Source organism: Prionailurus viverrinus, chromosome D3 (genome assembly GCF_022837055.1).
Source record: "Prionailurus viverrinus isolate Anna chromosome D3, UM_Priviv_1.0, whole genome shotgun sequence".
Taxonomy (NCBI): domain Eukaryota; kingdom Metazoa; phylum Chordata; class Mammalia; order Carnivora; family Felidae; genus Prionailurus; species Prionailurus viverrinus.
The window spans coordinates 80,889,124-80,915,328 of NC_062572.1; the positions used below are offsets into that span (position 1 = coordinate 80,889,124).

General features: G+C 40.1%; 1 protein-coding gene and 1 non-coding gene across 2 annotated transcripts in view; one reads left to right on the plus strand and one right to left on the minus strand.

Annotated features, from left to right (window-relative positions):
• CDH20 (cadherin 20) overlaps positions 1-26,205 on the plus strand; it is a 51,829-nt gene that overhangs the window by 16,641 nt on the left and 8,983 nt on the right. The window contains exons 5-9 of the mRNA XM_047827879.1: positions 151-338; positions 10,124-10,377; positions 16,705-16,841; positions 19,541-19,662; positions 24,922-25,039. Coding sequence (XP_047683835.1) covers positions 151-338; positions 10,124-10,377; positions 16,705-16,841; positions 19,541-19,662; positions 24,922-25,039 — 819 coding nt within the window. The remainder of the gene's footprint in view (positions 1-150; positions 339-10,123; positions 10,378-16,704; positions 16,842-19,540; positions 19,663-24,921; positions 25,040-26,205) is intronic.
• On the minus strand, positions 24,033-24,115 carry TRNAR-UCG (transfer RNA arginine (anticodon UCG)). The gene has a single exon. It is a non-coding gene; the product is annotated as a tRNA-Arg (tRNA).

The following is a 26,205-nucleotide window of genomic DNA, read 5'->3' on the forward strand; positions in this document are numbered from 1 at the left end:
ATTTCAGTTTTTCCTCTGTAAAACTCAAGTTTTAATTCTTAAACCAGGAGGAAGGCATTTTGCCCAGCATGTCTGATATGATTTGACACTACTGAGGCATTTTTTATAGCAACAGATTACACGAATGCATGTTCTGACCTTTCTTCACAGAACATTATCAGATGAGTGTGTTGGAATCAGCTCCAGTTAGCTCCACTGTGGGTAGAGTATTTGCCAAGGACTTGGATGAGGGAATCAATGCAGAGATGAAATACACCATCGTGGATGGAGACGGTGCAGATGCCTTTGACATTAACACAGATCCCAATTTCCAAGTTGGCATCATAACTGTGAAGAAGGTAAGGCAACCCCTCTTTTCAAATCATGTTAATGGAGGCTGGGAATATATATGAGATCAGTAAGGGCTGTTACACTAGAGGTATGTAATGTTTTAAATCCTCGGACAAATGTTCTTTCCACTTGTTAAAAAAAAAAAAAACCTCCTTTCGCTTACATGTAAACACTGGCTGTGTCATCATTTTATAGAGAGGGTACCATGTGATGATAAAAATATAATTATGTCATTTCTCCTAAGTCATTACTTAATCACTTAAAAAAACTGTGGTAGCTTAATTCACTAATGATGTTAATGACTTGATCAATATTTACAGTTGAATAACACTCAGATTTCACTATTTTACACCATAAATAATAAAGCAAGCTATAATATTATTTATGAGTCAATAAATAACATGCAGAGATTTTTTAATTGCTACTCGAAGATCCACAGATGCTAATTAGGCTTGGAAAAGTTTTATCAAACATAGCTACTGAGTGGTATTATCACTTGAAATTCCTTTGCTTCACAAATTACCAAGTTTTCTGAATATCAGTTTTCTGAAAACCAATTTTTTCTGTGACATAAAGCACATATGGATATATCTGGGTGGAAAATAAAACCTTAAAAAATTGAAATTTTATCGTCCTAGTAGCTCTATATGTGATAAATTCAAAAACTCATTGATTTAATCTTCCATCTCCTCTACTTTAAATACATCTAAGATATCTTATTTATTCAACAAATATTTGTCGAGCATCTACCTATGTGCCAGGTATCACTCTACACGCATGATGTAGACAGTAAGTAAAATAACTGAAAATATCTGCCTTTGTGGTGCTTACATTCTAAAAAGGGGAAGAAGATAGTTGAAATACCAAATAAATCAACAAAGTAATATAGTACTAGGAAGTGACAAATGCCACGGTGGGGAGGGGTAAAACAGAACAAAAGTGAGATCAGAAAAGCCAACATGACTTTAAATTTAAATTGGGTGTTTGGGACTGGCTTCACAGACAAGCGACATTTATACAAAGATTTAAAGTGGGTAGAGTTACAGCACAGAGCTGGGCAGGTTGACAACGCACACCCCTGGGAGGTGCCCTACAAATGACTTCAGTGAGAACTATACACAGAGCCCTGCAGACAGGGAATGGGCATGGAAATGTTGTTCCAGGCAAAACCAGTGCCAAGGCCCAGAGATGGGCTCTGTCTAGTCTGTTTCAAAAGCAACAAAGGGGTTGATAAGGCTGAGTACAGGGGAAGACTAGTAGACGAAAAAAGTCAGACCTATACAGTCTGACTTATAGGATCCTATAAAGAGTATAGGATAGTAAAGAGATCCTATACTCTTTATAGGATCCTATACTCCTTATCCTATAGGATCTTACAGGCTACTCTAAGTACTTCTTCCTCTGAGTAAAGCAAGGAACACCTGGAGGACTTCAAAACATGTATGACATAACTGGACTTTCATTATAAGATAATTACTCTGTAGGCTGTGTGGAAAAAAGACCATAACAGGGAAGCAATAATCCAGGTAGGAGATGATGGTGGCTTGGCCTAGGGTAGTAGGAATGGAGGTGGTGAGATGCGGTCAGAATCTGGATATATTCTGAAAGTAGAGCCAACGGGATTTCCTAACAGACTGAATGAGGATAAGAAAGAAAGAGAAGAACCAACTGAGCAACAAGAGCAGAGCTGCCTCTAACTGAGATGGGAGAGTCTGCAGGTAGAGAAGGTGGCAGGCAGGTGGTGACAAATACTGGGATTAAGTGTGGACATCTTACCCAGATGGAGATGTGTCGTAGCTACTGGTTACAGGAATATGGAGTCTAGAGACGAGTTCTGGGCTGGAAATATACATTTGGGAGTCACAAGCATATCAATGCTGCTTAAAGCAAATCCAACAGAATGACATTCCAAGGGACTGGGCACATGCGGAGAAGACAGTGAAATGAGCCCTATAGCACCCCAGCATGAAGAGGTCAGAGAGAAGGGCAAGGATAAGCAAGGAGACTTAGAAGGAGAGATCAGGGAAACAGGAGGAAACAGGGAGTGTGGTACCCTGGAAGGTATTAAAAACTGTTTCCAGGAGAAGGGAAAGACAAATGCTGTTGAAGATCATGTAAGAACACTGAAAGCCGACCACAGACTTTAGGAACAGGGAGATCATCGATGACCTTGACAAAAGCAACAAAGTCGTAACTTAGAATGGAGCACAAGTTAATAATGTCTTTAACGACAACTTTACTACACGCTATTCCACAGAGTTGAATTAACACTGATTTAGAAGGGAAAAGTTCACATGTTTGTCCTGTATTTACATAAGCAATATACAAATACAGCAAAAGAACAGATGTATTCAGCATTCCACCAACCAGAAATCTTTATAAACCAGCACACGATGACCTCAAAACAGTGTAAAGTGCTGATATTAACTTCAGAATAATCAAATAAACCTGGATGTAATTTAAATATTACAATTTCTTATGTTATTCTCATCCTTTGACTTAATAACACATTAGAATTATAAAGACGACTAAAAATGGTAATACCAATTTGGTATATGACATAAGATTAAGAACACTCCCCTATGATGTGGTATGCCTCAAGTAAAGAGTTAATAATACACTGCCTACCATGACTGGTAACTGTACACAAGGTAAATGCTCAAAGATCTGGAGAATTATTGTTTCTTTAATGCAAAAATTTTCTTTAAAAAATTAAACAATCAGAAAAAGAGCTTTTGGCATTCCCCATATATTTTAAATTTCATTTTGTACCTTAAAATAATATATAAGATAATTCTAAATAATAATATATCAGTGTATTTTAAATTATTAGAATATGGCTTAGACCTTATTATAGGCCATTTATTTAAAAAAATACTAACTATTACAATTTTGTATCTGAAGGGAACCCCACAATATTGTTTCTCCAGCTCCCTTATGTGGAGAAAAGATTAAACCTTAGAAGATAGACCACTATCTTTCACTGTCATTACTAAAACTATATCCATATTTAATGAAAATAGGCATCAGTTTTGCCAAGGTCATTTGGATTTCTCTTCTGAACTTAGGAGGTGATAGAAAATAGAATTAAAAAAGAGGTCAATACTCTCTGTCCCAAAAATAAATAAACGTTGAAAAAAGAGGTCAATAAGTTGGGTAGGTGGACAAGTCAAATATAATAAATACTTTAGAGGCTATTGACTGCTCAGTCTGTACTTTTGGAACAACATTCACTCAGATGCCTGACCCACACCCATCTTCCTACTTTGTCATTAATAATGTCATATAAAAGTGAAACAGAAGTTCTGCTTTTGATTTATTTCCATAAGCCCTATTATTTGTCTAAAAAGCACATACTTTTTCAAAAAGAAAAATTAAGTTGAATTGATAGAATTGGGTCTTCATAAAACCACACTGATTACTACCCAGTATCTTGGGTCTTTTTGGCTTTTAAGTAATCAATCAATTGATTTCCAGTCTCTTAACTCAAATGCTTGAAAGATAACTTGAAACACGTATTTTTCAGATTGCTCTTTATTCTAGACGAGCATGCCGTTATGCCCTACTCCGGTCTTCAGCATGTCTTCTATCTGCCAGCATACAACAAGCAATTGTTTGGAGTCCATTTTCCTCTTAGGCAGGCCACAAAAAGCAAAACATATTTCATCAAATCTAAGGTGCTCATGAAATGTAAATCACATCATTGTTTTATAAAAGAAAAAAAAAAACTCTTGCAATTCAAATGATACAATGCTTTCTTCTTCCTTATGGTTTTTTTGGTAAAAAGCTCTTATTGACACAGATACATGTGCTTCACTAATATCAGAGTTACTCCCTGCTGTTGTTTCCAGGCCATTCTGCCCACACAACAATTTTTGTTTCATTGTCAAATCATAGTATAATCTTTCTGGAGACATTTTAGAAGGTAATAAAGTTCAACACATGTAGTCCCAACAATGTGCAGAACTCAGCTGAAATACATGCATGCTATCTCCTGCTGGGCCTAAAGCAACTGTAAGATGCCATCAATTGGAGAAACAACTCTATTTCCAAAATGTCAAAATATGAAAAGATGCACACCTTAAAATCACTGAAATATTGTAACATAAAATCTGTGTATATTATAACCCAACTGGTACTTGTCAATACTCGTCAATACTTGAACTGAAAAACTTTTTTGCACTATTCAATGTAACATTTTTTGCTGCCTTTCAGGTTTTAGGCCCTTGCTAGGCACTGGGGAATAAAAATCTAATTCTTAGCCTTTGCCCTTGAGTTTGGTGAAAAGAACCAACACGGTCACATTTGTAAAACAAAGAAAGAAGAACCATAATAAAAGAACCACAAAACATGACAAAGTACTATAGGAACAGAGGAAGGAATAATTAATTCTGCTGAAGGAAAGTACATTACTATTTTGTGCCCAATTTTTGTGGTTCAATTTTCAAGAATATAATGGCTCTTCTTATGTGCTCTAAGTCTAGGAAATTTCTTGAATTTGGAACTTGGGTTCTAAGATTATTCTTCTTTGATTTACTATTATGACTATGGAAATTAACAATTCTTTGATGTTAAAAAATAAGTACAAAAACTTTTCAAGACAAAAGTCAAACTCCTATATCAATTGTGAGCAAATTAAAGCTTAGGGTATTTGGGGCAATGCTTTCTTTCAATTTTAAATCATAAAATTATTTAAGTGAGGAGACAATCTTAATGTAATCATCACTGGGTAATTTATTTCCAAAAAAATTTTAGCAATAACTAAAAACTCACTTTAGTCCTTTCAACAGATAGTATTGGAACAACTGGATATCCATATGCAAGAGAAACCACTTTACTACCTCACAAAAACAAATTCAAAATGGATCATATACTTACCTAAACGTAATAAACTAAAACTATAAAATTTCTAAAAGGAAACATGGAAGAAAATCTTTCTGACCCTTATTAGGCAAAGATTTCTTAGATATGACACCAAATTCCCAATAAAGAAGTGATAAACAAGACTTTATTAAAATTAAGAGTTTCTTTTCTTCAGGGCACCTGGGTGGCTCAGTCAGTTAAGTGTCCAACTCATGATTTTGGCTCAGGTTTGATCTCATGGTCATGAGATTGAGCCCCACATCGAGCTCTGTGCTGGTCATGGAGCCTGTTTAAAATTCTCTTTTTCTCTCACTCAGCCCCTCCTCCACAAGCACCCATACATGCTCTCTCTTTCTCTCTTAAAAAAAAAAAAGTTTCTTCTCTTCAAAAGCACTGTTAACAACTAATCACAGGTTGGGAATAAATATTTGCCAACACATGTCAGATAAAGGACTTGAATACAGAGTATATAAAGAACTCTTCAAGAAGATTTAAAAAACTGCTAAACATTAGGCATTAGGGAAATAGAAATCAAAACCACAATGAGATATTTCATATCCACTAGGATGGCTAAAATCAGAAAAACTGATAAAATCAAGTAATGACAAGGATGTTGAGCAGCTAGAACTTTCATGCATTCCTGGAGGGAATTCAAAATGATACAGTCACTTTAAAAACTGGTGTGGAGGGGCACCTGGGTTGCTCAGTCGGTTGAGCGTCTGACTTCAGCTCAGGTCATGATCTCACAGTTCATGGGTTGGAGCCCTGCATCAGGCTCTATGCTGACCGTTTACTCAGAGCCTGGAGCCTGCTTCAGATTCTGTGTCTCCTTCCCTCTCTGCCCCTCCCCGCTCACGCTGTGTCTCTCACTCTATTTCTCAAAAATAAATAAATGTAAAAAAAAAAAACTTAAAAACTGGTGTGGAGGGGTGCCAGGGTGGCTCAGTCAGTTAAGTATCCGACTTCAGCTCAGGTCATGATCTCACAATTTGTGGGTTCGAGCCCCACATCAGGCTTGCTGTGGTCAGTGCAAAGCCACCTGGGTGCTTCGGATCCTCTGTCTCCCTCTCTCTCTCTGCCACTCCCCCACTCACACTCTCTCTCACAAAGACGAAAAAAAAAAAACAAAAACAAACAAAAAAAACTTACAAAAATATATAAATAAAAATTGGTCTGGAAGTTTCTTATAAAGTTAAAAATACATTTAACCATATAATCCTACAATCCAACTCCTAGGTTTTTACCCAAATTAAATAAAAATCTATGTTCACACAAAAACCTGTATGCAAATGTTCATGGCAGCTTTATTCATAACCATCAGAAACTGGAAACAACCCAAATGCACCTCGAGTAGAGAAGAGATAAACTGCTACACCCATATCCATACAGTAAATAGTAATAAAAAGGGACAGACTATTCATTCACAAAATAACATGGATGAATTTCAAACGCATCATGCCTAGTGAAAGAACAGATTCAAAAAGGTATTTCCTGAACAGCTCCATTTATACATTTTTTAATTTTTATGTTTTTTTTAATTTTTATTTTTGAGAGAGAGTGAGAGACAGAGAGAAAGAGACAGATGGTGAGTGGGGGAGGGGCAGAGAGAGAGGGAGACACAATCTGAAGCAGGCTCCAGGCTCTGAGCTGACAGCACAGAGCGCGACCCGGGGCTTGAACTCGTAAACCACAAGGTCATGACGTGAGCCAAAGTTGGATGCTCAACCACCCAGGTGCCCCTACTACGTTCTTATAATAGAGACAGAACGTAGATCAGTGGTTGCCAGTAGGAGGGACTGACCACAAAGGAGCCACTGGACAAGGAGCAATGGTGGAGTAATGACAGTGATGGAACTGTTCCATATCTTATCACGGTGGAAACATAACTATGTGTTAAAACTTACAAAACTTTATACTAAAAAAAGACGAATTTGAATGTATATAAATTAGACCTTAATTAAAAAGAAAATACAGGGGCGCCTGGGTGGCACAGTCGGTTAAGCGTCCGACTTCAGCCAGGTCACGATCTCGCGGTCCGTGAGTTCGAGCCCCGCGTCGGGCTCTGGGCTGATGGCTCGGAGCCTGGAGCCTGCTTCCGATTCTGTGTCTCCCTCTCTCTCTGCCCCTCCCCCGTTCATGCTCTGTCTCTCTCTGTCCCAAAGATAGATAAACGTTGAAAAAAAAAAAATTTTAAAAAAAAAAAAAAAAAAAAAGAAAATACAAAATGGGGTGCCTGAGTGGCTCAGTCAATTGAGCATCCAACTTCAGCTCAGGTCATGATCTCACAGTTTGTGAGCTCGAGCCCTGCATTGGGCTCTGTGCAGCCATCTTGGAGCCTGGAGCCTGTTTTGGATTCTCTTGTCTCCCTCTCTGCCCTTCTCCCGCTCACACTGTCTCTCTGTCAAAAATAAACATTGGGGCGCCTGGGTGGCGCAGTCGGTTAAGCGTCCGACTTCAGCCAGGTCACGATCTCACGGTCCGTGAGTTCGAGCCCCGCGTCGGGCTCTGGGCTGATGGCTCGGAGCCTGGAGCCTGTTTCCGATTCTGTGTCTCCCTCTCTCTCTGCCCCTCCCCCGTTCATGCTCTGTCTCTCTCTGTCCCAAAAATAAATAAACGTTGGAAAAAAAAAAAAAAAAAAAAAAAAAAAAAAAAAACATTAAAAAAATAATAATACAAATTTATACCAAATTACAAAATGACTTAAAATTAAGGAAAACAAACTTTACCTAGCTCAAACCTACCATAAACAACAGTGCCTACTTTGGGTTACCAAAAAGCAAGAATTCTAAGAGAACATAATGTAATCTAACAGGAATAGATGAATATCTAAATTTTGAGAGTAAGTATAAATAAAATGAATTCGTAGGGCACTTGGGTGGCTCAGTGAGTTAAGCATCTGGCTTAGGTCATGATCACACACTTCCTTGTATTCAAGCCCCTCGTTGGGCTCTGCACTGACAGTGCACAGCCTGCTTGGGGTTTTTGGTCTCTCTCTCTGCCCCTGCCCCAGTCACGCTGTCCCTGTACCTCTCAAGATAAATCAATAAACTTTAAATACACAGATAAATAATTGGTAAAACTATTCCTTCAAGTAAAACTACTCCTTCCTGTCATATAATCTGAGTGGTAGATTTCCCTGTTAATGAAACTTTGCCTTGTTTAAAACCATTTTTTATTTATTTACTTATTCACTAAGTTATCTCTAAACCCAACATGGGGCTCAAACTCAAAACCCCAAGATTAAGAGTTGCATGCTCTACTGACTGAGCCAGCCAGGCACCCCTGAAGCCTTGCCTTTTGACTAAGAACTAAGGAGACAGGCAAGCTGGTGGAAATGGTGCCTGGGTTTAAATGGGAATGGCTGACAGCAGGACACAAGGAATACAATGTAGGTTGTAAGTAAATGCAACACAAGTAGTAAGGGAACCACAACAAAACAATGTTTTGTTAGAATTTGAAAATACCCAATTTAATTAAAGCCACTTCTGCTGTTTCTCAAAAGCTAAGCACTTAATTAAATGGACACGTGCCTCTTTCTAACATCGAATGTGCTGACATGCAGCATATTTTATGAAAAAAAGTGCCAGTGAATATTTAGTTAGAAAAATTTAAGTCACTGCCAAGTGGACAGGTGACTTTTAAGCTCTAGTTACTGCTTCGCTACCCACTGTAATTATTTTAAAGGTTGGACTTGCCATGATTTTTTTTTTTATTATTGGTGATGTTTTGAGGTAATTGTTGCTCAAAACATTTTGATATTTTTTTTAAAAAAATAAATGGGTCATTCTTTTTTTTAACGTAAAAATAAATGGATCGTTCTTAAGGGATACCATTCAAGTTCACTTTCTACCCTAAAATGTTGTATTTTTTTTGACAGAAAATATTCTTATGGTATGAGTAGATTTTAAAAAAAAAGGAACCATCAAAAAAAATTATATGTATGACATGGAATGTTACCAGACGAAGTTAAAGTTTTGTGGGTGGCCTCTGAATGAGGAATTTAAAAATCTAGACCAGCAGGGCACCTGGGTGGCTCAGTGTGTTAAGTATCCAAGAATTTATCTCAGGTCATGATCTCACGGTTCATGAGTTCGAGCCTCGCATCAGGCCCTGTGCTGACAGCTCAAAGCCTGGAACCTGCTTCGGATTATGTGTCTCCCTCACCCTCTCTGCCCCACCCCACTTGTGCTCTGTCTCTCTCTCTCAAAAATAAATAAACATTCAAAAAAAATCTAGACCAGCATTTCTACTCTGACACTACGTAACCATGTCTGCTTAGCCCAGTATTCTGAGCTTCCTGTGTCTCAGTCTCTCCAACTGTAAAAAGAGGCCCCGGATTAGGTTCTTAAAAGAGATTTTTACAGGAGAACAGCTACGGTAAACTTAATACACAAACACTGATCTAACACAGTGCTCGGAGAACCCTTGTAAGGTGCTTATGGTAGTTCCTTGGGGGTAGAATTCACTATTGCCTCTGTACTTAAGAATTTTTTTAAGAAGACAATGGAAAAGACTTAGGCCTCAGTTATATGTATACTCTGAAACTGGCCTCAAAATCTCTCTTAATTATCACATCTTTTCAGACAAAGGAGTATCTCTAAAGATAAGGGAACTAGGCTGATTAAAGAGGAGGCACATTAAAGTTGAGCCTGCCCAGAGTACAGTGGATGTCCTGAGCAGGACACTGGCTGCCTTCACTCTCTGAGGTGTCTAGCATCTTCCTTACCTTCTTTACCCGATTTGTGGAAAAGGACCTTAAGAACAAGAAATACAGAACAAAGGAAAAATTCCCTTGTTTTTCCCTTTGCCTCTTTCCCACCATTTTAATGAAGATGGAAACCCACCCCTAGCCGTCAATCTTGGCCATCCTTTAGAACCTTGACATACATGCTCACGGCTAATCAATTTTCCTGTTACTGTTACTTTTCAGCCCCTGAGTTTTGAAAGCAAGAAAAGTTACACCTTGAAAGTGGAAGGAGCCAATCCTCACCTAGAGATGCGTTTTCTGAACCTAGGCCCATTTCAGGACACAACAACAGTGCACATCAGTGTGGAAGATGTGGATGAGCCCCCCATATTTGAACCTGGCTTTTATTTTGTGGAGGTTCCTGAGGATGTGGCAATTGGAACAACCATACAGATCATTTCTGCCAAGGACCCAGATGTGACCAACAACTCAATCAGGTTTTTCCACAGATTTCACCTTTCCTACATTTTCTAGCACTTTTTCCCTTTGCTTCTTCTGAAGACTCTCCTTAGTTCTTCCTGTTTAAATAACACGGCCTTTTCACGTTATTTAGAAGTATTATGTTGGCAACTCACTGTCAATTGGTTTAGCAAAAAGCACACGTGTGCGCACACACACACACGCCTTAGTTTTCAATCATGGCCCTAGTGACATTTTGAGATGGATTCTTTGTTGTCATGGGCTGTTCTGTGCATGGTACAATGTTTAGCAACATCTCTGGCCTCTACCCACTAAATGCCAGTAGCACCCCTGAGTTGCAACAACCTAAAATGTCCCCACGTTTACCAATGTCCCAGGAGGAAGGGGTGGGGAGGTCAAAAGCATCCTCAGTGAGAACTACCAAATCACATAAAGCACAGACAGACACAGAGATTACCAAAACATTAAAAAAAACAAACAAACCTGTCAAATCTTAGGGCACCTGAGTGGCTCAGCTGGTGAAGATCTGACTTCAGCTCAGGTCATAATCCCACAGCTCGTGAGTTTGAGCCCCACATCAGGCTCTATGCAGACAACTCAGAGCCTAGGGCCTGTTTCAGATTCTGTGTCTCGCTCTCTCTTTGCCCTCCCTGCTCATTCTCTCTCTCTCTCTCTCTCTCTCTCAAAAATAAACATTAAAAAACAGTTCTTTAATTGTCAAATCTTAGTGAGGAATACAAAAGTGATCATCGCACACTCTTTCAATTTTTAGGAACATTTTTCTACTTTAAAAAGATTAGAAAAAAAGTATACTATATATATTTCCACACACTATAGAAAAAACATAGAAACTACTCCTGTCCAAGGCTTCAATCCCATGTAGAATGGCCAGACAGGGCTTTCTATTTCAAGCCTTCAGATCAGTCTCTCCAAAGTGTGTTCTGAACTTAAAGATTCCAATCAAGATGCTTCCCCATCAAGGGGCAGAGGAGAGCAGCTCCTATAGCCATGGCCATTTCCTCCCATCAATTCTGGAACCAAAGTGCAAACAGCTGGTGGACAGGTTGACACCTCAACCTTCCAGAGCAACTGCCAAGCCTCTGAAGCTCAACACAAAAGATCAGGATCCCAAGGCTGTTTGAGGCCATCTGTCACATTCATTGTGGAAGCCACATGGTAAAACGGATCTGGGGCTTTGGTGCATGCAGACAACACATTTTAAATGCACCCAATTTATCAAATGCCTTTTCTATCATGGGTACTTCCTTCACCTAGTGCTATTTTGTATTTAAAATGTGCTTTTTCAGTTCAACGAGGACAGTTCTCTCCTGAGAATAACTATAGTGGGGGAAATCTGCTTTGTCTAACCAATTAGTAAACATTTCACATTTCCAGGCATTACAGAAATGGCTAAAATGATTTTGCTTGAATTCTGATCTCTGATTGTTAGAAGCCAACTAATCTTTCTAGTATAAATTATACCAACTTTATAGAAGTGATATTTCAACCTTAAACTTTTTAAATGTATGATAGGATGGAAAAAGTTAGTGAAACTATATTATCCCCAACAAAAATGATACATAATAACCATAACATAAATGAAACAAATTCTGTAAATTCATATTTTCAGAAGGCAAGAAAACACACATATATATTATATCTATCATATATTAGAGATAAAATAATATATCATAGATATAATATATATATCTTCTAACCAATTAGTTAACCTACTCACGTTAGGGAAGATACTGTGAGGAAAGCTTCAGAGAATAAAACTTTATGGGGGGAAGAGAGAAGTAAAACAAACACAAGCTTGAAAATATCAGAGCCCATTTCTAAAATAGTCAATCAGAAGACCCAGTGGATACTTCCGCATCTTCTTTTTGGATTCTAACTCTGGACTTCCACATGGTTAGCACTGGAAATATGACTGTTAGACAAGTCACACTGCTAAATGACAAGCAAAAGGGACTGAATGGAGTCAGAAAACACACACCCTAGAGTGTATGTGCAGTATTCAAGACTGAAGTCATGATCTTCAGACATATGTAGAATGAAAGCAAGATACCAACAGGCCTACATCCACTACTGCGATGGAGCAGTGAGGCATACACAATTAAGAAACCCTGTCTGGCTAACAGAAAATGCTGCTTCAGATGACTGGCCTTTGAAAACCATCAGTAGGGGTGCCTGTGTGGCTCAGTCGGTTAAGCATCCGACTTCGGCTCAGGTCATGATCTCGCGGTTTGTGGGTTCAAGCCCCGTGTCAGGCTCTGTGCTAACAGCTCAGAGCCTGGAGCCTGTTTCAAATTCTGTGTCTCCTTCGCTCTCTGCCCCTCCTCTGCTCATGCTCTGTCTCTCTCTGTCTCTCAATAATAAATAAACATTAAAAGAAAAAAAAGAAAAGAAAAAGAGAAAGAAAACCATCAGTGGGTCAGCATCAGGAAGGTAGATAATGGAGAGGCTTTCTATTCCAATAGATCCCAGTCAGGAGGAATCCACGAGTGAATGAATAGGCCAGAGGCAGAGAGCAGGGTCCACTGGGCGTATTCTGGGGCAGCACTCTAGGTCCTGAGAGAGAAACTGGCAAGAACAGCCTGACGGCCACAGGCCTGGAGACAACAGATAAGCATTCAGGCAGAGGGGGCAAGGGATTCCACTTATCAGAACTGGGGGTAATTCTCCCTCTGCATTTTGGGTGCAAAGGAGAATTCATATTGCTAGCTTTAGGGTCCCTGACTCTTTGTACAGCCTCACAGCAGTAAAGAATGGTCCCTAAACCCAAGTAGAACATCAGGGGTCCTGGATTCTCAGAAGGAAAAACACTTAAAATCAAATCTCTGGAGATAATTTAATAAACCCACTTGGAAATTACTGTCCTGTTATCTTTCCCCAAATTGTTCATTTTATCCTTATTTTTTCCTATAGAAGTTATTTTCTTTTAAAATAATTTGCATGTTATATGCACCTTGGCTAATTCATCTTCTACATTTTTATTAAAATTAATGAGATTTATATTCCTAAAAAGAAAAAACATATTAAATTGCCCTAAAATCAATATATCACCTGAAGTTAAAATGTTATAGATAAAAGGCCATTTAATTTTTTAAGAAGATTGTTAGGACTTCTATAATCTCCTTTCTAGAAAGTCTATGGCACGTTCAGGCATATAAACTGGTGGTGATTTACTAGTAAATCCCAAAACTAAATCTCAATATTTAGTTACGTATACATGAAAAACATAATGTTTAGTATCTCCTAAACAATTTAGGATCTCCTAAATTTTTTAATAAATGCTACAGGCACTTCTGGCAAACAGGAAACTGAACCATTTGGCAACTGAAATAGACTTCTGCTGGTATGGAAACAGCCTACCCTCCTGTCCTCTCCTACGGGGCGGGGGGGGGGGGGGGGGGGGGGGGGGGCTGTGTGTGTGTGTGTGTGTGTGTGTGTGTGTGTGTGGATTTAGCAAGCCTGCCCATTGATGCCCTACCTTCAAATCACTCCCAAATTCCGAGTGTGCCCTCAGCCAAGCCATTAAGCAGGGAGCCCAACAAACACTAGTTATTGTTCACTGAAGGCTGTTTTGTCTGTGTATATTATGCCTATTCTGCCCATAATAGGTGAGAATATTATGGTTAGAGAAAGGAAAACCACCTACATAATTCACTAGTGTGTCCCAATGTCCCCATTTTCCATCTGTACCGACACCTTTAATTTGTTCTCCTGCCTCCTGAAAACTGGCCCGGCGTCCCATCCAGAGCAGGGAATGCTACTGCTGCCGCAATTCAGTAGCTTCTGCTTTGGGAAATCGGAGGGGGGTTCCACCTGCTGAGGGAGGCTTCTCTGAGGCGAGCTTGTGGTGCTTCTGCTCAGTGTGTCACCAGGCAGTAGTACCGTCAGGGTTCTGTCAGTTACTTCTATCGCTCCATCTCCTACACTGTCTGTGACATTTGCTGTGGCGCTGTAAGTCTGAGTGTAGAAAGCTGGCGCACCATAGAGGCCGGGGGCTGCCTCCGCACTGTGCCTACCGCTTGGAGAGCCGCCACCAGGGTTATGGCTCTGTGGGCTGAATGGCTGACTGAAGAAAGACTGTCATGAGCCAACCAGTACTTTTTTCCAAAGACAAATTCAACTCTTAAAATAGTGAACTTTAAAACTACATCACAAATTACACCTAGAAAAGAAACGCTCCAATTAATTTTAAGTGAAATTTTTAGGCATTGTTGTTCTTTATTAAGTAGCCAATAGTTTGCTATCATGGCTTAATCTATCTTCAAGAAGAGAGAAGGCCGTGTTCCCTTAAAGAATTTCCTACGTTCCATGTGCAGTAAGGCGGAATGGTGTGGTGGTTAGCAGGAACCGGAAACCAAACTGCCCAGGTTTGATTTCAATCTTGAGCAAGTGACTTAACCAATCCAAGCCTCAGTTTCCCTACCTATAAAATCAAGACACTGTACCTACCTCTTAGGGATACTGTAAGTATTAAATGAGCCAATATATGTAAGGTGTATAAAGCAGTGCCTGGCTACAGTAAGTGTTCATTAAATAGGGTCAGAAGCAGAGAAAGGCATTCATGTACTTCCTTAAATTTCCCAACTCTTGGAGAATTATAACTGAAATGTTTCCAACTTCTCCAGCCCTTAGTGGTCACCTTTCCCTTTAATTCATAATCTCTGAACAGCCATTCTGAATTCCTACAGAAAAAAAATACGTCTTTGGAAGAAAACATTTTACCAAATAATACATATACATGACATAATACATACATACATGTGTATGTGTGTGTGCATATATACATATCTACACCCTTGTACATATTTGAAACAGTTTTACCATCAATATTTACCCTCATAGCAGTCTGGCATGCATATGTTCTATTTCATTTTCTTTCAACGCTAGTCTGAAAAACAATGCACCAGAGAAACTTATCACTCCCATCAAAATGGCAGTTCCCCAGTTTCCACAACTTTAAGATATACACTGTAATCGCTGAGAACTCTAAATAGAATTCTGAACCCAATATATTACAGTAGTTTTATATGTACATATATAAACATATATGTGCTACCTTTGCAAATTATTAGCTGTTTAACTGTATGAAAGTGACTTAACTTCTCTTAGTTTTCTTTTCTGCTAATTGAGAGAATACCTACCTCCTAGAGATTTCATAAGAATTATAAAAGAAGCTATAAAATATCTGGTATTCCACAAATGGCAGCTATTATAATTACTCACCATTACCAAGGACTACACAGATTCTCAAGAATGGTTCTCAATCACAGCGACATATTATGGAGGGTTTTAAACGTACAGATGTCTGAATCTCCCTCCACACTAACTGAACCTCCCAAAATGGAGACCACATGAAAGAACACAAAGGGTCAGACTGCCAAATCAGGTTCAACAGGAATTATGGAGTACCCAGGTAAATAATAATTCAAAGGATACAGACAATAGCAAACTATGAGGCAAGCATTCTGTCCTTAGGTCTGAAACCGTCAGGTAAATATCCTTCTTTTCCTGTGTAAGGATGAATTTTGGTCCACACTGAACATGAAAGATAAAAGCAATGAAGTGCACTGCCTGAACAAGAATGGACCATTTGGGTTATGGAACATCTGCTTTGTATATACCATTAATTATATAACTCACATGATATTTTCTAACAAGTTGTGCCCCATAAATTCATAAATTCCAAGTTTATTTACATGATATGCAACCTAGTCAAACCTCGTTCGCTCTACTAAAAATACTGCATGAATAAGGGCTCTCTAGCTATTAAATACTATTACTGTGTATGTCAGCAGATCAGTCATTAGCATGTTTACAAAGGACCTAATGCAAAATCCTTCCTTCTCGATAGGTGATACTAATTATAGGGACTGGAAACACTAACTATAACTTTTCCAGTTCCAATCTAGCATTTCAAAAACTTAAATAAATAAAATTCATTTTGAACAAAGACATGCAGAGATTGATACTCAGAATGTCCCAAAAGCCTTAGGGCAGTATTAAGATTTAAAAAGCTGAAATGGATCTTTAATTGGCTTAAAACTGCCCTAAGCCTTGGTACCCTGTTTTATTTCAACTTATGAATGAGAAAATTCAAGCAGTAATACTTTGTTGTTGGTTTTTTATGGGGTTTTTTTTTGGGGGGGGGGGTGTTGGTGGGGGATTGTATCTGGACATGATAAAAACAGCAAATGCAGTCTTCCAAGTGTCCATAACTCAGAACTCGCTGCACCATGTTTCACACAGTATGCACTCAGTTCTCTCATGAAATATGCTGTAGTATATTTATCCAAATAAAGCAACGTATTTAATCTGTGTTTTTGCAGATATTCCATTGACAGAAGCAGTGACCCTGGAAGATTCTTCTATGTTGACATTACAACAGGTGCCCTAATGACTGCAAGACCCCTTGATCGGGAGGAGTTTTCTTGGCATAATATCACTGTCCTTGCTATGGAAATGAGTAAGTAACACAATAAACTGATCTCCATAATGTGACAAAATATAAGCATTGTAGAATGTAGACATTTCTAGAGCTTGTTGGAACAAGCATTACATTCTTTATGGGAAGAGACGGAAATCATGGTTTATACAAGTAAGTGAATGCATTTAGTTCAAATACTTACTGAGTATCTCCGATATACCTAGTCCTATGCTAGAGATTAAAAACTAAATAAATAAAAAATAAAAAGCAAGACACTACACAAAAGCAATACCAAAAATAGCATCCTTAAATCAAGGAGCCAGACTTCTATATGAAGAAAGGGACAATTCCTGAGAAACCTAAAAGGCTTTGAATCCTTAATAAGACTGGAATGCATACAAATAGTATGGTCGGGGGCAAGAATTCCTGTCCCCTTCAAGGGTCCTTACAGCTGGACCAAGAATCAAATTGACATGAGACAGATTAACAAGAGAAAATCTAATTTAACAGGTGTATATACAGGGAATCCACACAGACATAAAAATGCCAAAGACAGGCACAATGAACTGTACCTGTCATTCTGAACTACGGAGAAGGGGGTAGGAGTTTGGAATTTCAAAGGAAAGGAATGCACTTTACAGGACTATAAGAAGAGCAAATGTTTAGTAATCAGAGGCTAGCCCGACCATACAGATGGGTCACTCAAATAAAATCTGTTGATAACCCTTATTCTGAGAAAAGTTCCCAATTTAGATTCTTCTCTGTGGGTTAAGGGAGGGACAAAAGTCTGTTTTGAACCCACAGGGCTTCAAGTCCTTCAGCTCAAAATAATCCACATGCAAGAGTGGCACATGGGTAGGGGGGGGAAGGGGGTTGCTGTCCTTAAGTATAAAATATTATCACTGGATGAAAGGCAGCATTTATAACATATCACCCTTACTATGCACATACATACACACAAACATGGATACAAAGATTTGAGACATCTTGCACTAAAAGGCAGATTTATGGGGCGCCTGAGTGGCTCAGTCAGTTAGGCATCTGACTCTTGCTCTTGGCTCAGGTCATGATCTCACAGTTCATGAGTTCGATTCCTGCATCAGGCTCTGCGCTAACAGCACGGAGCCCGCTTGGGATTCTCTCTCTCATGCTCTCTCTCCCCTTCCCCCACTCATGTTCACTCACTCTCAAAAATAAACATTAAAGAAAGTAATAAAAGGCAGATTTATGAACATAAGTGTAAAAATGGAAAACTACTAAAAACTAGATTAACATCTTGGTGATGGTAAAAGTTCAGGGAAATGCAGACCCTGAGGTACTGGCAGAATTACGTATAGCCTTTCAGAGAGGCAAATGGGCAATTACGCTTTGAATTAAGATTATCAAAAATATTCACAGTCTTTTTCCTCAAGAATTCTACTTATAATAACCCTCTTAAAGAAATAATCATAGATACCAACAAAAACCCATGCACCAAATGTCTACCGCAGTGTTATTTTAACATAGGGGGAAAGTGGGAAATACCTAAAAGTCTAATAATACGAGTCTAAGTAAATTGTTATAACCACATAGTAAAATGAGATTATCAGCAGATATTAATATACATGTCTTCAAAGCATATTTCAATGACACAGGATAATACTTCCCTAAAAGTTCTAAATTCAACTTTTTAATTTTGCTTAATTGCAGTCTATGCATGTGTGTGTATGTTTCCACACTTTCGGACACATATGTAACATTACATATATAATGGATACAGCCGGTGGTGGGGTTGTAGATCATATCTACCCTGATTTTTTTTTTTTTGTATTTTCATGATTCCTTCTATAAACAAGTACCATGGTTATAATGGAAAAAAATTTAAGTATGTCAGCACTTTTGGTAAATAGGCAACAGAAATACTTAAGGGGAAAATATAGCAGAGCATAGGTATTTGGGGGAAAGAAAGGAAAAAAAAAAGAATAAGGCATTCTGAGATTTCATAAAACTATTTAGGAAGAATAATTTATGTGTCTTATAATTTCTATTTTGTCTTCCTGGGATGTGGCCAAAACAAAAAAGGACAGCAGGGACATTCCTGGGGCTGTGAAATTGTCCTTGTGTGCCATTGCCAAGCAAAAGACAGACCAAAAAGACACACTCCCCCGTGAGTGATTGTGAGTAACTTCTCCTGCCCCGGCTAAAGATACAGATTCGGTGTGTGTTTGATCCTGTAATATCTCCTTAGTCCCTAAGCAGAAATAAATGTGCAGTGTTATCTGGACTCCCGCGAATAGCTTGAAACCTTCTGAAATATAATTCGATTATTATTCCATAGGAACTGATTACTCCACAGGAATCAAGCCAAGCAATGCCACAGAGTATACATCCAATTAGAAATGGGCTGTTTTCAAGCCCAGAATACAGAACTCACCTGTCCTTAATTCCAGAACCTGAAGTGTGAGCCTCTTTTTAAGACGCGTTTTACGATACCGCCACCCCCTCGGAGTCAGACTCTTCTCCTCAACCTCCTGACGTCACACGCTCTCTCAGACACACCCCTTGTTTGCCCAGGCGCCTACGTTCTGACCGCACTCTTACTAGGCAGCACACACACCCTGCATTTATCTTGCCATCTTCACGTTCTTTACTCATTCCTTTAAAAAGACGGACTGACAAGGTGAAAACCTATTCCAGCAAAGAGCCACCTTCTTGGACTGCTGACCCCTCACCTTTGGTCTTCTTTGTGTTCTCTTTAGACAACCCTTCCCAGGTTGGAAGTGTTTCCGTCACAATCAAAGTCTTAGATGTGAATGACAATGCTCCAGAATTCCCCAGATTCTATGAAGCTTTTGTATGTGAAAATGCCAAAGCAGGGCAGGTAAGGCAGTCTGTGTGGTGTGTATGTTGGTTAACCTCCAACAAATAAAAAGAACCATTACTGGGGCGCCTGGGTGGCTCGGTCGGTTAAGCGTCCGACTTCGGCTCAGGTCATGATCTCACGGTCCGTGAGTTCGAGCCCCACGTCGGGCTCTGTGCTGACTGCTCAGAGCCTGGAGCCTGTTTCAGATTCTGTGTCTCCCTCTCTCTCTGCCCCTCCCCTGTTCATGCTCTGTCTCTCTCTGTCTCAAAAATAAATAAATGTTAAAAAAAATTAAAAAAAAAAAGAACCATTACAGATAACCAAATGTGCCCTCAAAGAAATTGAGACTCCAGAAACTAGCAGTTCACAAGAGTCCCCAACTTCTGTGCATCATGCCGCAACAGTTTGTTAGGAAAAGCATGTGGAGCCCCCAATGCATTTTATGACCTAAACAATGCTTTGATGGTAGCCTGATTCACAGGCTGGCCTGAACTTATCTACCCATCTTGTGACTCAACGGTATAGTACCGACTACAGGAATATGTGCTCTGGGTCCTGGGAGCAAGGGACCATGAAGACCAGAAGAGTCCTCTTTTCCTCAGTTGAGCACTAACAGCTGAAAATATCTGCAGTAGGGAAGGTTTATTTTTATATCTTTCCATCTCCCTTTCTTAACTTCTGACAACGGGCACCTTGTTGGGGGACTGCCTGCCGTATTCTCAGAATGCTTTGTTACCTAGAATACCTACACTCTCTCTCCTCCCTCAATTAAAACACCATTTTCTTAATGTTGTTCATGTCACGTAAATTTTGAGAGGAAAGGAACCTGAAGGAACAAGTTTCTACCAATTTGAGACAGCCATAGTTCTATACTCTGTAGAGACATATTTGTACCTTCTTTTAAAATATGCTTTTAGGGGCGCCTGGGTGGCGCAGTCGGTTAAGCGTCCGACTTCAGCCAGGTCACGATCTCGCGGTCCGTGAGTTCGAGCCCCGCGTCAGGCTCTGGGCTGATGGCTCAGAGCCTGGAGCCTGTTTCCGATTCTGTGTCTCCCTCTCTCTCTGCCCCTCCCCCGTTCATGCTCTGTCTCTCTCTGTCCCAAAAATAAATAAACGTTGAAAAAAAATTTTTAAATATGCTTTTAAATGTAAATGAATAATTTGGTTGATCAAATTCTAAGTGGTGTAACTGAGAAACATCCAGAACTCTGCTTGGAGTAGCCATGTAGTCATGCGTGCAATGGGCTACTGCCCACCCTGTGCCCACCCTTCTGTACCTCAGAGCACAGGCCATGTCCCTGCTTCCGTAAGATGCTTTCTTGTCTACCTATAACCCAACAGACCCCCTAATAGTCCTAATTTCTTCTTCCAAAGTATATTCTATGGTCCTGTGGGTTCTGGTGGTGAGGCAAATGGGTCAGTATAGTTTTAATATGAAACTTATGAGTCTATGAAGCACATATCTACAAGGCAAGGACTCATGCTTTGGTACTTCAGGTCTTCTGGCTGAAAAGCAGATTTTGCTTTCACTTCTACACCTGGAAAGTGGCACCTTGCTGCACAAACTGACGAGTGTGTACAACCAAAACTGCTATCGGCGTCCGTACTCACCAAAGATTGAGCCCACACATCTCCACCATTCTCACTCAAAAGTGATTCACATTCTCCACAGGGAAAAAAATGCCCTATAATGATTCTGATCTAAATCATCTCATCCATTGTTTCTTAAAACTCAGTGTAATGGTCTATAGCACTCCTAAAAATTTTTTTCAACAAGTCTAGGATAATTTTACTTCCACATATATTGAATTTCTAGGAAGACTTGAAACATTACACAGCTAATAAAAGTTACAATGCTGACTTTACAGTGTAACAAATGATCTGTGTTATTATAAGTAAAGAGAGAAAGTATCAAAACTACCTGTATACGCTCACTCGCTCGCAGTTATATAAAGTTATGACTACATGTGAACAAAGACTGATGGAGGCAGGATACAAAAACAGCAAGTTACTGTGCTGTGGTAATTGAGTTTTGAGTGAGAAGGTCTGGACCTTGATTTTAATAATTTCTTTTAGGGGCGCCTGGGTGGCACAGTCGGTTAAGCGTCCGACTTCAGCCAGGTCACGATCTCACGGTCTGTGAGTTCGAGCCCCGCGTCAGGCTCTGCCTGTTTCCGATTCTGTGTCTCCCTCTCTCTCTGCCCCTCCCCCGTTCATGCTCTCTCTCTCTCTCTCTCTCTGTCTCTCTCTGTCCCAAAAATAAATAAAAGTTGAAAAAAAAAAGAAAAGAAAAATAATTTCTTTTATATTATAATATAAAAATTTCATATATAGCCTATGAAGTATAATATATAAAATTGTATTGTATAAAATTTTGCCATGACAAATGTATAATACACGACAAAGCTAATTACTAATCTCTATTATAAAGAACGTGACTAGCAGCACAGCAAATTAACCTCTTCTCCCCCAGGAAATGATGTACTGACTTTCTTAAAGGTCTTCAGAATAGAAGTTGTATTCTGACAGCTCAATAGCACTTCAACTACCTCTCTTATTTTTGGAGCACACACGTATATCTCCCATTTCTACATTTCTAAATACATCTTTTAATGGCCTGTTAGTCCTTTGAAACCCAATTTAGTTGTGACTTCAAGTTCAGGCCATGAGCCACAAGTCTGTCATATTTATCATCTTTAGCCCAAGACACTGAAAGTCCTACCCCTTGATTTTGGCTCTGGGACATGTTTTGAAGATTTTTCAAAAGCACACAGCTCGGTAGGCATGTCTGGCGTATAAAGAACCAGGCCTTCTTGTGTTAGAGGCGTCGAGTAGTCGTCAGCTGTGTGTCCGCTGAGGCGGGATATGTGCTTTCCTCCTCGCAAGCAGCCAGGAAGGAGGCCCACAGAGAAATCAGACAACATGCCTGATGCTGGCTAAAGGCAGAATGAAACCAGCTAAGCAGAATATTGCATGGCAAGTGGGGCTGAGAAGGAAATCTGACCTGTCAGGATAGTGGAGGGCAGGAGAGCAGGCCACTATGTTCCCAATTGCTACAGATAACCAAATTTGCCACCAAAGAAATTTAGCCTCCAGAAACTAACCCAGCAAGGCAGTGTCTTTGCTCACTCATTCTTTAAAAGCCCTATCATGAACCAGTTCTATACCTCAGGGCCCTCATCTCACCAATATATTTATGATTTCACAGGTCAGATATTCTGAAATGATTTACCCAACTATGTTTGCCAAGTTATATATAATCAACCATTTATAACATTCAGTAAGAGGTACGTTTTGTTAAAAAAAAAGAGAGAGAGAGATTCTGTCTTTATGTGTTTGGCACTGTGGGAAAGATGGAAAATACAGGATTTGTCTCAGTAGGGATAGGGTGGTAGGGTGGCCCTCATATGTAAGCAGAACTGACACTAGGCTATGCCATGGGGCAAGTTCATCTCTCAGTGCTCAATCAACCTCTCTCCTTTATGCAACTCCATTCCTTCAACCTTTAGGTTCAAAAGAGGCCAGCTGCCAGTTGGGTTTGCAGGAGGCGTAACCAAAAGTGGAGTTCTGGTATAAGATGTTTATTAAGGAATGCCCTTGGGACCAATGCCTGTAGAAGAGGACGACTTTGCAGGACTAGGCAAAATGAGAAGTCCAGCTGTGATGCAGACCCACTAACAAGGCTTGCATGACTTCAAAGAGCTCTAGAACTAGTTTGCCCAAGTTTAGATGGGATGGTCAGGCTTTTACACTACTACAACAGTCATTTGCCGTGGGCTTCCCTGGAAGGATGTGGTAAGTGTGGGTAGGTGACTCTCAGCAAATGAGACAATCCTCAAAGAGACTGACAAATCTGGGGCATCAAATCCTTCACTGAAGGGGGATCTGAACAACGCAGTGTCCACCAGAAGGCCCCCAGCTAGGAGCCTCCCTCTCTTGTTATTTAACCTTCGGTATACTGAGGGGTAGCATTACATCCCTTAATTTACAAAGGAAGAAATATAGACTAATAAGCAAGCCGACCTGGGCCCGCCAACTGACCCTTGATGCTCTGGTTTCTACCCTGGCAGAGAAGCATAACCAGTTTTAAACAGCAGGAAGGTCAAGTCTACAGGTTCAGGCCCAAGACGGGTGGGAGGTATCTGTGGCATTGGTTGGTAGAGGAAACACATAGGAAGGTGACCATCCATGCAACACTTTTTCTATATCCCTCCCAGTTGGCCTGCTGCTTTTTCTTTTTTTTTTTTTTTTTTTAATTTTTTTTTTTAATTTTTTTTTTAACGTTTATTTATTTTTGAGACAGAGAGAGAGCATGAACAGGGGAGGGTCAGAGAAAGAGGGAGACACAGAATCTGAAACAGGCTCCAGGCTCTGAGCCATCAGCACAGTGCCCGACGCGGGGCTCGAACCCACAGACTGAGATCATGACCTGAGCCGAAGTCAGACGCTCAACCGACTGAGCCACCCAGGCGCCCCAGCCTGCTGCTTTTTCAATCGCATATTCTGCACTGCTTTCTTTAGTAGCTTTTTTACCATGGCCTTTATAACCCTCCTAGCAACCTACTACTTTGAAAAGCACTATGGAAAAGGCAAAGTTTAGGCCAAAGAGCTCAAAAGAAAGCCATCCCTTCTTTTGTTCTCCTCACCCCCAAACCCTGCTTCTGACGCCAGTCTGTTCCACATATCCCACCCGAGATCTTGGGCTCTCCACGTTTCCTAGCTCCCCTTCCAGCCAACCAAAAGCAACTGCCCTGTGATCCATCCCCTCCCAGCTGTGTTCCATTAACCTGACACAGTAGATGTTGACATGTCTATTTCTCTTCTAGGTATTGGTCATTTTTCAATAGAGGCTTCTCAAAGATAGCAATTTGACCCCGAAATATTAACCCAAATGGTGAGGTTAAGTAGGTGAAGTAGAAGAATGGAAAACAGAAACAAGCAGGGCCTTGTGGCATCCCACAGTGTTCTTATCCAGTCTGCTCTTTAGACTGCTTAAAAACACTGGCATTGGTGTGAGAATTTGTTATGCTGATGCCTAACCCCTGAAGTATTCAGGTAACATTCACCATGTGCCAAATATGTACTCAGGCCCAATAATAAAGACCAAAATTCAATCTTGAGTGGTGTGATGCCATGGAGAGTTTCCAGGTAAGTTTCAGGATGCCTTTCTCATTAGGTAAAACAATCCACTATAGGATTTTAGGGCTTGGGATCTCACGGGGTCCTGACGATTTTTCTTCTGACTCTGACTCACATGATTCCATGTCACCCCCTCAGCTGATCCAGACAGTGAGTGCCGTGGACCTAGATGACCCACACAGTGGTCAGCACTTCTACTACAGCTTGGCTCCCGAGGCTGCTAACAACCCCAACTTCACCATTCGGGACAACCAAGGTAACCAGGTGGATAGGTGGCCACCAATGCTCTTCTAGGTTGGGCTGGAGACTTCTGTTTACTCTACCGTGCAAACAGTGTCACGCCAAAGGTCACCTGCTCTTTAGCAGCAGCAAAGACATTAATGCTCATTTGCAGTGTCTTTTAAAGTTTTGTTTCAAAACATCAAAGAGGGGCGCCTGGGTGGCTTGGTCGGTTAAGCGTCCGACTTCGGCTCAGGTCATGATCTCACGGTCCGTGAGTTCGAGCCCCGCGTCGGGCTCTGTGCTGACAGCTCAGAGCCTGGAGCCTGTTTCGGATTCTGTGTCTCCCTCTCTCTCTGCTCCTCCCCTGTTCATGCTCTGTCTCTCTCTGTCTCAAAAATAAACGTTAAAAAAAAATTTAAAAAAAAAAAAATCAAAGATGTCCTCTGATGATTCTGAAACTTTCAGTTAGTTGACAAATGTTTGAGAGCTGCCTCTGTGTGAGACACTGTGCCAGGCACACAGGCAAAAGCCTTCCTTCTTTCCCACAGATAACAGCCATGTGTGTATGTTCTATAACTATGGGGGAAATCTGAGAAAGATAGAAATTGAACTAGACAAAGAGAGAAACCTGAGGGAACATGTCTGGGCAAGCATCAAAGGGGATGACAGTAAAGAGCTCCCAGAACAAAAGGGAGACAAAGCCTAAGATAACAAAGGACAAATATAGGATCACAAAGAGTAGTCTGAGCACTGAAACAACTTTATTACTTTAGAATGGTTTAAAAAGAAAGAGTCAGGTGGGGTTTCCTATTCTAGAAACCATTCCCCACTACAACTTAGCTGGAATGGAATTCTAGACCCTTCTTTTCCAGTAAGCACTCTGATCAGCTAGGAAATTTGTAAACCTAGCACATTCTTCATTGGGCACAGGTGGGAAAAGGAGGGGCTTCTGCTCTCCAGCCAGATGATTTTCAAAGGAGATCAGAAAAAAAAATTTTAAACTGTCAAGTGAACTCCTTCTGTTACTAACTCTGCTACTTTCTGTCTGACCTTGCGGAGAGAGATCGTCACTTCTCTGGGCTCTACTAGCCTCATTTTTATTCCAATTATAAAATAGTAATTGTCACTGGATAACAATCTAAACAAGGGGTAACAAAAAGTCATGACTAGGCCTGCCTGGTCTTAGTCTCAAACACCAAT